Genomic DNA, 10,852 nt, shown 5'->3' on the forward strand with positions numbered 1-10,852 from the left:
GTATACCAAGTATAGTCAGCATCTCGGAGGGGTTGATTCGTCAGGTCCGGTCTGGTCCCGTGTGTTTCTGCGAGGATCTGGAGGCAGTCGTGGTGTTCCGGGTCCTCAGGCAGGGGGAGCAAGGTCGCAGGATTAAGAGCGACCACAGGTCCGAATTGCACCCGGTCCGCATTCAGGAGCAGGGCTTGGTAGTAAGTCATGCTGGCATTGGAGAGCCAGCGGTCTGGAGGCTGCTTGACCAAGGCTTCCACCGCATGGGGTGCCAGGATAGTCAGTGGCTGGCCCAGGGTTAGTTTACCCGCGTCTTTAGTGAGGACTGCAATAGCTGCTACCATTCGCAGACAGGGCGGCCACCCTGAAGAAACTGGGTTGAGTTTCTTTGAGAGATAGGCTACAGGACGCCTCCAAGGGCCCAGTTTTTGAGTTAGGACCCCTTTGGCGTAACCCTGTCTCTCATCCACGAACAAGTCAAAGGGTTTGGTAATGTCAGGGAGGCCTAAAGCAGGGGAGGCTGGTAAGGCTTTCTTAATGTTTTTGAAAGCCCTCTGCTGTTCCTCTCCCCAGTCAAACATTGTCCCTTGTTTAGTTAGAGGATACAAGGGTGCAGCCATTTCGGCAAACCCTGGGATCCAGAGGCGGCAGAATCCCGCTGTTCCCAGAAACTCTCGCAGCTGGCGGGGGTTCGGGGGGGCAGGGATGTTAGTGATAGTCTGTTTGCGCACCTCGGTCAGCCATCTCTGTCCATCTTTTAATTGATAACCTAAGTAAATGACTTGCTTCTGGCACATCTGAGCCTTCCTGGCTGATGCTCCATATCCTAATTGTCCCAATGTCTGTAGGAGGGACTTTGTGCCCTCCTGACATTCTTTCTCTGAAGCGGCCGCCAGAAGGAGGTCATCAACGTATTAAAGCAATGTCAGGGTAGGGTACTGAACCTGAAAGTCTGCCAGGTCCCGGTGCAGAGCCTCATCAAAGAGGATCGGGCTGTTCTTGAATCCCTGGGGGAGCCTAGTCCAGGTCAATTGACCTGAAAGACCAAGATCTGGGTCCTTCCATTCAAAGGCAAAAAGGGGCTGGCTCTCCGGATGCAGCCGCAAGCAGAAGAAGGCATCCTTTAAGTCTAATACAGTATACCAAACGTGGGATGGTGGCAGAGTGCTCAATAAGTTATAGGGGTTGGGGACCGTGGGGTGCATGTCCTCCACCCTTTTGTTGACCTCCCTCAAATCCTGCACTGGCTGGTAGTCCCCAGTCCCTGGTTTCTTTACTGGTAAAAAGGGGAGTATTCCATGGTGACCGGCAGGGAGTGAGAATGCCCTGGTCCAAGAGCCTCTTTTTTTTTTGCAGTAAGCACATTGGTCCCTGTCCATTTTGGCCCCCTTCCTTTCTCCCAGCCTACCTCCCTCTCTTTCTTGTCCTTGAACTACAGTGGCCAGCAGCCTGCTTAATTCTTTATTCTGTTTCATGTCTCTTTCCTCATTTATTGGTTGCTCCTCTGAATATACTTGTAAATTCTCCTTTCCTTCTCTCTTTCCCCTATCTCTCTGCCTCTTTCTTTGCCTCCTTCAGCAGATCCTGTATTGTATATCCCTGCAGACCTTCCAGCCTCTGTAATTTACTTCTGATATCCGGACTGGACTGCCAAATAAAGGACATTGAAATGCTAGTGGCCTGCCCCAGTTCCCCCGGGTCATAGGGAGTATACATCCTATAAGCATCCTTGAGCCTCTCTAAGAAGGCTGCGGGCGTCTCTTCATTTCCCTGTATTACTTGCCTAACCTGGGCCAAATTGGTGGGGCGGCGTGCCGCCCCTCGGAGACCCGCTACAAGCAGCTGGCGATAGAGGCGTAGGTGTCCCCTACCTGCAGCTGTGGTGAAGTCCCAATCAGGTCGCATCAGAGGGAAGGCCTCATCAATTTCGTTAGGCAAAAGGGTTGGGTGACCGTTGTCGCCTGGAACGTTTCTCCGAGCCTCCAAAAAGACTCTTTGCTTTTCCTCTGAGGTCAGCAGGGCTTGCAAGAGTTGCTGGCAATCATCCCAGGTGGGCTGGTGGGTGACTAAAATAGACTCGATTAGATTAGTCAACGCCACTGGGTTTTTGGAAAAGGAAGGGTTATGCTGTTTCCAGTTACAGAGATCAGAAGCTGAGAATGGCCAGTACTGTTGCTGTCCATTCGGACCCTCTCGGAGGGGAAGGGCGTGGGAGGTGGAATCAGGCGGCGGCTCGCGTCTGTCCCTCTGTTGGCCAGCCATAGGTGAGAGGGCCGGGGATTCTTGTGGGGGCCCCTTGGCCATCGCCGCTTCGGGTCCCTCTGGGCTATCTGATCCTGCATATGGAGGAGGCTCAACATTTTACAGGGGGTGTCAAACTTTTCCAACTTCTATAAGCAGTTACAAATATCATCAGGTCAATTCCAGTAAGAGTACAATGACAGACATTGTTGTTATTAAATACCATCAGTTCCAGTCTCTGAGAAACAGTTAAAACCCCAATTTTCCCCCCTTCTTAAGTGAAGAGGGGTTGTTAACAATTGTCCCATGGTACCAGATTTAGGCTCGAGCACAAACAGATATACAAAAACAAAGAACATATTTAAACACAAAAATCCAACAATTAGACACAAACAATATGGACGTGCAGCACGGCTTAGGCGCAAAACCAAAAGCAAAAATTCAGACGGAGACTCTCCGGCCACCTTTGGAATGTGGCCCGTCAGATGAGCACCGAAAAGGCTCCAGATTCAGACCCAAGTCAGCAAAGCAAGACTTTGCATCTGATACAGATTGAGCTCTGGAAAAGCTGATACAGATTGAGTTCCGGAAAAGCTGATACAGATTGAGCTCCGGAAAAGCTGCCACCTAATTCCGGGCTCCAGACACCCTTGGAACGTCTTCCAGGGCTTCGGGGTGGAAGTCCGAGCTCGTCAGCTCCTTCCTGGGCCCGCCAGATACAGAGCACCCAGACCTGAGTGTACAGACTTAACAAAGAACATAAACAATGCAGACACAGACTAACAAATTGGTGCTGGCCAGCTTACCTCCCGATGGTGGGTCGGTGGTCCCTGGGTGGGGGCCTCTTTTCCCGGCCAATGCACCAAATGAAAGACCCCCGGTAGGGACCTTCCCTCAGGTGGAGACCCCGGACCCACAGACCAGGCCGAGACCACGAGTCGGATGCAAACTGCAAGAGGTTTATTAAGTAGACACAGGTACCTGCGGGCGACAAAGTCTTTCGGAGGACTTGCGCACCTGCAGACTGGGAGGAGGACTTTTTATAGGAAAGAGGGCAGCAAAAAGCAATTTACAGAAGCAGAAGCTTGGTTATCGGAATGAGGCGGGGGGGGGGGGGGGCATGAATGGTTTTCCTCTCCCAGCATGGATGTCTGGCAGCAGACATCCTGCTCTTATCTTATAGGTATCCTACTTTGAAGTCATCCTGCTTTGTAGATGTCCTATCTTATAGATATCCTGTTTTCCTCTCACGAGAGCAGGCTAGCTGCTGATCCTGAGAATCTTTCAAGCAAACAGGACGTTCTCCCGGGAGCCTGCTAGCTGCGGGTTCTGAGGAGGGGGTCTGTAGGATCTTTCAGGTACCACAATTATGTTGAATGTTCTCATCTTCAGTTCATGCCCACAGGTTATCACCCACTTAGAGGTTATCACACAGAGCCTGAACGCATCACTTTCTCACTCAAGATAATGACTAAGACTTCACTCCTTCTCCTCAAACCCCTAGTGCCTTCCTTCTTCATCATTCCCTCTTCATGGTCAGGCCACCATTCCCCCTCCCCGCTGCACTAGTGTCCTGCTTCTTTCCTATATCTGCAGAGCCAACCTCTTCACCTGTGTTTCATCTCATCCCTTCTTTTCTGGTCAAGGACGTCACCCCAGCCATATTTCCCACTCTCTCCTCCATCTTCAGCTCTTCACTTCCTCCTAAATCTTTCCTAACAGTGTACACACATGGAATTGTGACTTCCAGCTTTAAAAACACCTTTTGGGCCAAAGTTACCTAAAACTTTTTGTGTGCTTCCCAATGCCACAAAACTGCTCTAGGAAGTTTTCTGTGTTCCGCTTCTAACCCTTGTCTCCTCGCAGTCTCTCTTCCATCCTTTTGTCTCAGTTTCCAGTTTCCACCTTGCACTTGTCACTGTTCACGAGTCCACTGGGAACGTCTGGTCATCTTAGCTATACTTCGTGCATCTCATCTTCTCTTCTGTGCTGACTTCTTCCTCAGCCTCAAGACAACAGTTTCTTTGTTCTTGGTTTCTGGAACTTGATTTCTTGGCATCTTTGGTCCTTTAAGGTTGCTCCTTCATCCACAGCCATCACTATCACACTTGGTACAGTTCCAGTCTCCTGGTTACCTAGGTTCATCACCCCTATGGTTACCCTCCTGGCTGGAACTGCATCACCTTCACCTGAACTGTTCAGTGACCTTCCACCCTTGTCTCGCTGCAGTATATTAAAAAAAAAAAAGACAGCTAGAGGGTGTTGGCTAAGATTTTTGTCCTGCCCAGTTCCCACAGTCGTTAAGTCCCAAAGAAATCACACAGAGGTCTACATTAGTTATAAACTGATTGGCCTAGTGTCTCAGGCTTCTTATTAACTCTTCTAACTTTCATTAGCCCATAATTCTTGTCTGTGTTAGCCACGTGGCTTGGTACCTTTTTTGGCAAGGCAGTCACATCTTGCATCTCTGTACCTGGGTCACAACTGCAGACTGAAACTTCCCTCTTCCCAGAATTCTCATTGCCCTGCCTCTACTTCCTGCCTGGCTACTGGCCAATCAGCATTTTATTAAAAATAATACAAGTAACAGGATAAAAGACCACTGTCCCACCTTCTGTAACAAATGGCACCCACGTGGACAACTGCATCCACATAAAGCCTGAGAGAGCTTGGGAAGTTATTCTAGATATAAAATAATAGAGTTAAGCACAGCTTATTGATAGCAGCACTTTCTCCAGTGGGCTCTGTTTGTTACAGGCAAGTGCTCTCATTTAAGAGAGGCTTCCTAACTCAGCTTTAGCTGCAAAACTTTGAAGCTCTTTTAAGAGGTCCTGCCACCAAACACTTAAACGGTGTTGATGAAAAGCTGACTGCATACTTTTTGGTGGTGACAGGGACCTTGAAATGCCATAGAGTTGTGGCAATAAGCATGGCTCCAATCAGTACCTCTGGCATGAGGCTAGACTCTCAGAAAGCTAAGAAATGGGGTGGATCCAGCCATCAAGGCCACAGTTTAATCCTAGCCATATAACTTAGCAAATTAAAGACTCATGTGGTCAGAAAAAGAGAGATATACAATAAAGATAGATTCAAAGACGAACAAAACCTCTAAACAATTTACTGTGTGTTTAAAAATATATGCAGGCTTGGGAAATTTTTTTTTTAAAAAGAATAAAGTCCTTAAAATAAAAAAAAAAGAAAGAAAGAGGGTAGCTGGGCATAGTGGCACACACCTTGAATCCCAACACTTGGGAAACAGAGGCAGGCAAATCTCTGTGAGTTCAGGGTATGGTGGCACACACTTTGAATCCCAGCACTTGGGAGGCAGAGGCAGGCAGATCTCTGTGCAAGGACAGTCTGGTTTACAAAGTGAGCTCCAGGACAGCCAAAGATACACAGAGAAACCCTGTTTCAAAAAGCCAAAAATTAAAAATAAAGATAAAAGAAATAGAGGTTAAAATAAAGCCGTGTAAAGATGAAAAATACACAGAGAGTCTGGATACTCTATGTTATTTTGTTCTTTTTGAATTGTTTGAATGCTGAGGAAGGAGCAACAGCTGCTAAAAGATATTTGTTTGTAACTGCTGCTGAATGCCAAGATGGGTATTTTGAAAATACATTGATTTCAAAATTGAAGTCAAAAGATATGTTACTTTGGAGAAGAGGTTTTGCTTTTGTTTCCACAGGATATGAGAGGTTATGGATTCATTCTGGGTTAAGAAAAATCAGGTTTGACCAAGGAAGACCCCATGAGAAATCTCCAATAGGAGCCGATGGCCCAGATGTCTGAATTCTACATCCAGAACAGATTAAAAACTGCTGCCTGAGATGATCAAGCCTCACAGGATACTCCAGTCAGGACTTGATTATAATTCTAAATTTTCTTTAGTTCCCATAAGATTATCAGCACCTCCAATCAACAGGAAGTAGCTTGGAAAACTATACCCACATTCTCAAAAAATGGATTATGGATGTTTACCTTTGTTTAAAATGTTGGTTACAAGTTTTTATGGATAATGGTCAGGAGAAAAGCTAAACAAAAGAAATTCAATTCAGAGTTCTTGTTTAAAAAAGGTGTGGGGGAGAGTGCTGTGGGACAATGGTCTGTACCCTGTCACTTGTATTTTAAATAAACACTGTAGCCAGGCAGGAAGTATAGGCAGGGCAATGAGAATTCTGAGAAGAGGGAAGTTACAGTCCACAGTCATGACTGAGCCTCAGAAGATGTGACTGCCTCACCAAAAAACGTACCAAGCCACATGACTAGCATAGACAAGAAATATGGGCTAATATAAGCTATAAGACTTAGTTAAGTAGAGCCTGAGATACTGGGCCAATCAGTTTATAATTAATGTAGACCTCTGTGTGATTTCTTTGGGACTTAACGACTATGTGGACCAGGCAGGACAGAAACCTCAGTCAACAAGAGACTCGTTTAAGATAGAAACAGACCATGTCCTTCTTCTCAACATCCTCTAGTCGCTCTCCATTTCCCTGAGGCTTTAAGAGATCATCTAGCAAGGCTATCCAACTCTACCTCTCCAAACTCATTTCCTATCCTGCCTCTATCAACTCTACTTCAGTCACAGATACCCTTGTATAGGTGGGGATTCATTGGGACCTCCAGTCAGCTCTGTCCCACATAACCACACAGAGACTTAATATTAATTATAAATCCTGGGCCAATAGCTTAGGCTTATTGCTAACCAGCTCTTACATCTTAAATTAACTCATGTTTTTAGCTCTGTTCTACCATGTGGCTCAGGACCTTATCTCAGTATGGTGTGTTCATTCCTTTATTCCTTGCATCTCCTCAAAGCTCGACCTTCCTCCTCCCACTGTCCTCTCTCCCTGAAAATCCTGCCTCACTAGAGGCCATTAGCTCTTTATTAGCCAATGAGAGTAATACATACTCATAGTGCACACACACACACAAAAAAATCGTTCCACAGAACCTTTGAAACTCTTCAAACCTGAGGCATGCTCCAACTGACAAGCTCTACTATCATTCTCTGTCCTTGAATGGTCCCCAGGCATTCCCATGATCCATTCTCTCCCTCCCTCAAATCTTTGCTCAGTGTTGTCATGTCTGCACTTACTCTGCCACCCCTATTTACAACACCTGCCTCCCCACCTCCAGCTATCTCCCCTGTTCTATGTCGTTGTTGTTTCCATAGTACATATCCCACTCTGGCGTCCTGTGTGCGTCTTTACTTATTTTAAAATATGTATTATTTGGGGTTTCCAACACTTGCATATTAGTTCCATGAGGGCAATGACTTTTGACTTTTGTTCATGAATTAATTCCAGGGACCTAAAGCTATAGCTAGCACATGCTAAATACATATTTGCTGGTGACTGAACAGAAGAAAATAGTCCTGCTGTGAAGCCTTTAGGGAAAGACATGTGCCATTCAGTTGTCCGTTTATCCAACTGTTTGTCCATCATCTAGCTTCAAGTTCAGCGAGTATAATTTAATCATTTTTTCATCCAATGTTTTCAGGCTGTAGAAAAATGTTTCCACCCTAAAAGAACTTTTGATCAAACCAAGAGGAAAAGTCCATACAGACGAATCACTAAACAGAACTCAACTATTGCTCATCTAAGTTAGAATGTAATATGAGAGGGTGGGGGGGGGGCACCAGAGCCTTGACAGGCTTCTAATAGCCCCTGCCAGGGACCTGGCCTTAGTTTAGGTTTACTGGAGGTGGCTGGAGGTGAGGAAACAGTTCTCAGAGAAAACCACAACTCAGGGGCAACCAATCAACAGATGCCCCTTTAGCCTTCTGCTGGCTCAGCAAATGACCACAGACTCCTAATAACTAAAGATAGCTTTCCCTACCCTGCTGCTGGAAAGTCCTTAGCACTAGGACATTTCACCAATCAGCCCCCAGAGTCATCTTTCCTCCACCAATGAGCCCCCAGAGTCATCTTTCCTCCACCAATCAGCCCCCAGAGTCATCTTTCCTGCACCAATCAGCTCCCAGAGTCATCTTTCCTCCACCAATCAGCTCCCAGAGTCAGTCATCTTTCCTCCACCAATCAGCCCCAGATTAATTCCTCCTCCCTGGAATTCCCCCTAACTCCCTTAAAAGGAGCTTGCAACCTCCTTGGGTGGTCGCCACGTGCCACCCCAAGGTTGGAATAAAGCACTCTTGTTTATTACATATGAGACTGTTGGTCTTTTCTTGGAGGATTCTCTGAGACCCTAACGTGGTAGACCCCGTCACACTGGCCGGCTGGTATGGGGTAGCAGCAGTTCAAACATTTGAGAGCAAAGTGTCCTGGCTGTGCTGAGAATTTGCCTTTGGCAGCCCTGGGAGCTCAGCAGCCTGAGAGAGGAACTGCTCTTCTGCCTGGTCCCCCTCACACCTCCCTGCCCCGTGTGAGACAGACTCCCAAGATGGGGTGGGAGTATTGGGGATGGGGTAGCGCTCCAGGGCTGGGGTCTTTTCTCCCATGGGGCAGGCTAGTCTTCTAGCGGTCTGTATCCAGGAATCGCCCTGCCTTGAAAAGCAGTGGCTTCTACCTTTGTTGGAGGAGAGGCATTCTCAGTGGCAGTAGTGAGAGATGGGAGCCCAGGCCCTGGGCATCTTCTCACCTGACTTCATCAATGCTGAAAGAAAAAAACACTAATCCTCCAGTCCCAAACCAAACAGCTTGCAGCTGGCCAGCTTAGCAAAACAAACAAATCAGGCCTCCTAGGAAGAGCAGACCAGAGACTGGGCCCTGCTGCTGCTCTTTGTTTTGTCATCCTGGGAAGGTCCGAGAGGGTGGAAGGTGTTGACACACAGCGTCACATCTGGGTGTTCTGGTACATCCCTGGGAAGGATGAAGAGAGGAACTTCTAGAAGAAGCATGCTGAGACCTCCTTACCTCCCCTCCTCCGTGGGCACTTGGTGGGCACTAGGACTCCTGGACAAGTTCGTTAGTGTGGAGAGAGCCTTGGATTGAGGAGCAGCTCACCCTGGCCTTGATCCTTCCCACACAGGACTCCGAGCGGACTGTTTTGCGCTATGTAGTTATTCACATGTGAACTGGACATGCCAATCACAGCAGATTTCACCGCCTTGGCACTTGGCTGCTTCCTAGTCACCCTGCCCTCTCGGCAGAGCGTCCTTAACTTTCATGGCTTACCATCTCTTTTCACCTGAAAAACTTTTTATGAGGCCCTAGGTATATAAAAAATAAAATGAGTATGCAGATAAATCATTTACCAATAATAAATCAGTCTTAGTTATTTTTGTTTGTGTGTTTGTTACTATTTTTTATTCTTCTCTCATATATTATATCCTGATTACAGTTTCCCCTCCTTTCCTTCTCCCCAGTCTCTTCCCCCACTCCCCCTCTTCCCCAAATCCACCCTCCCTTCGTCTCCCCTCAGAAAAGAGCAGGCCTCCCAGGGACATCAACCAAACATGGTATAATATGCTACCATGTGACCAGACACAATCGCATTAAGGCTGGACCAGGCAACCCGGTAGAAAGAAAAAGGTCCCCAAAGTAGGCAAAAGAGTCAGACAGCCCCCACCACAATGCCCACTGATAGACTTGCCACAAGAACACCAAGCTTCACAACCATAACATATGAAGAGGACTTAGGTCAGATCCTGGCTTAGGGTTTCTAGTGTTGTGAAGAGACACCATGAACACAGCAACTTTTATAAAGGAAAATATTTAATTGGGGCAGCTTTCTTACAGTTCTGGGCTTTAGTCCATATTGTCATGGTGGGAGACAAGGCATGCAGACATAGTACTGGAGGTGAGAGTCCTTACATCTTGACCCAAAGGCAAGAGGAAGTGGTCTGTCTCACTTGGCATGAACATGAGACCTCAAAGCCCGCCTCCACAGTCACACACTTCCTCCAACAAGGCCGCACCTCCTAATAGTGCCACTCAGAGAGTCATTTTCTTTCAAACCATCACAGACACCTATAGTCTCGTAAGGCCCCTTGTATCCTAGTTAGTTGGTTCTGTGGGCCATGTTCTCATGGTGTCCCTGATCCCTCTGGTTCCTCTATTCCTTCCTCCCCCTCCTCCACAGGATGCCTTGGGCTCCCCTTAATGTTTGGCTGTGGACTCTGCACCTGCTCCCATCAGTTGCTGGGTGAAGTCTCTCTGGTCTCTTTGATGACGATTCTGCTAAGCTCTGCTCCCAGAACACTCTGTAGGCAGGACAAGCTATGAATCGAAGGTTCAGTGGCTAGGCTGGCATCCCAATCCTTCCACTTGAGGCCTTGCCTGGACGCAGAAGATGACTGGTCCAGGCTCCATGTCTCCTATTGCTAGGAATCTTTGCTAGGGTAGATCCCCTGGGGTTTCCATTATACTAGGTCTCTCTCAGTATTCACTCCCCCCACTTGATCCCTCCTGTTCCCAAGCCCACCTTGCCATCAATCCATCTGAGGAATCTATTCTATTTCCCCTTCCAGGAAAATCCTTCTGTCCCACCTTAAGCCCTGTTTATTACTTAGCATGTCTGAGTCCGTGGACCATAGTATAATTAATTTTTCTTTATAACAAATTTCCACTTATGGGTGAGTAAATATCATGTTTGTCTTTCTGAGTCTGGGTTACCTCACCAGGATGATTTTTTTCAAATTCTATCCATTTACCTGCA

At 47.2% G+C, this 10,852-nt stretch overlaps 1 protein-coding gene across 1 annotated transcript; it reads right to left on the reverse strand.

Annotated features, from left to right (window-relative positions):
• Nucleotides 1-1,365: 1,365 nt before the first annotated feature.
• LOC130885653 (uncharacterized) lies at nt 1,366-2,311 on the reverse strand. Its single transcript, XM_057787351.1, has one exon. The coding sequence runs from the start codon at nt 2,293-2,295 to the stop codon at nt 1,537-1,539; it is 759 nt and encodes a 252-aa protein (XP_057643334.1). The 5' UTR covers nt 2,296-2,311; the 3' UTR covers nt 1,366-1,536.
• Between the last annotated feature and the right edge of the window lie 8,541 nt (nt 2,312-10,852).

The sequence above is a fragment of the Chionomys nivalis genome, chromosome 1 (genome assembly GCF_950005125.1).
Source record: "Chionomys nivalis chromosome 1, mChiNiv1.1, whole genome shotgun sequence".
NCBI lineage: Eukaryota > Metazoa > Chordata > Mammalia > Rodentia > Cricetidae > Chionomys > Chionomys nivalis.

Bases quoted from the DNA above. Each gene is read 5' to 3' on its own strand.
- LOC130885653 (XM_057787351.1), bottom strand. From the start codon at position 2,295: ATGGCCAAGGGGCCCCCACAAGAATCCCCGGCCCTCTCACCTATGGCT.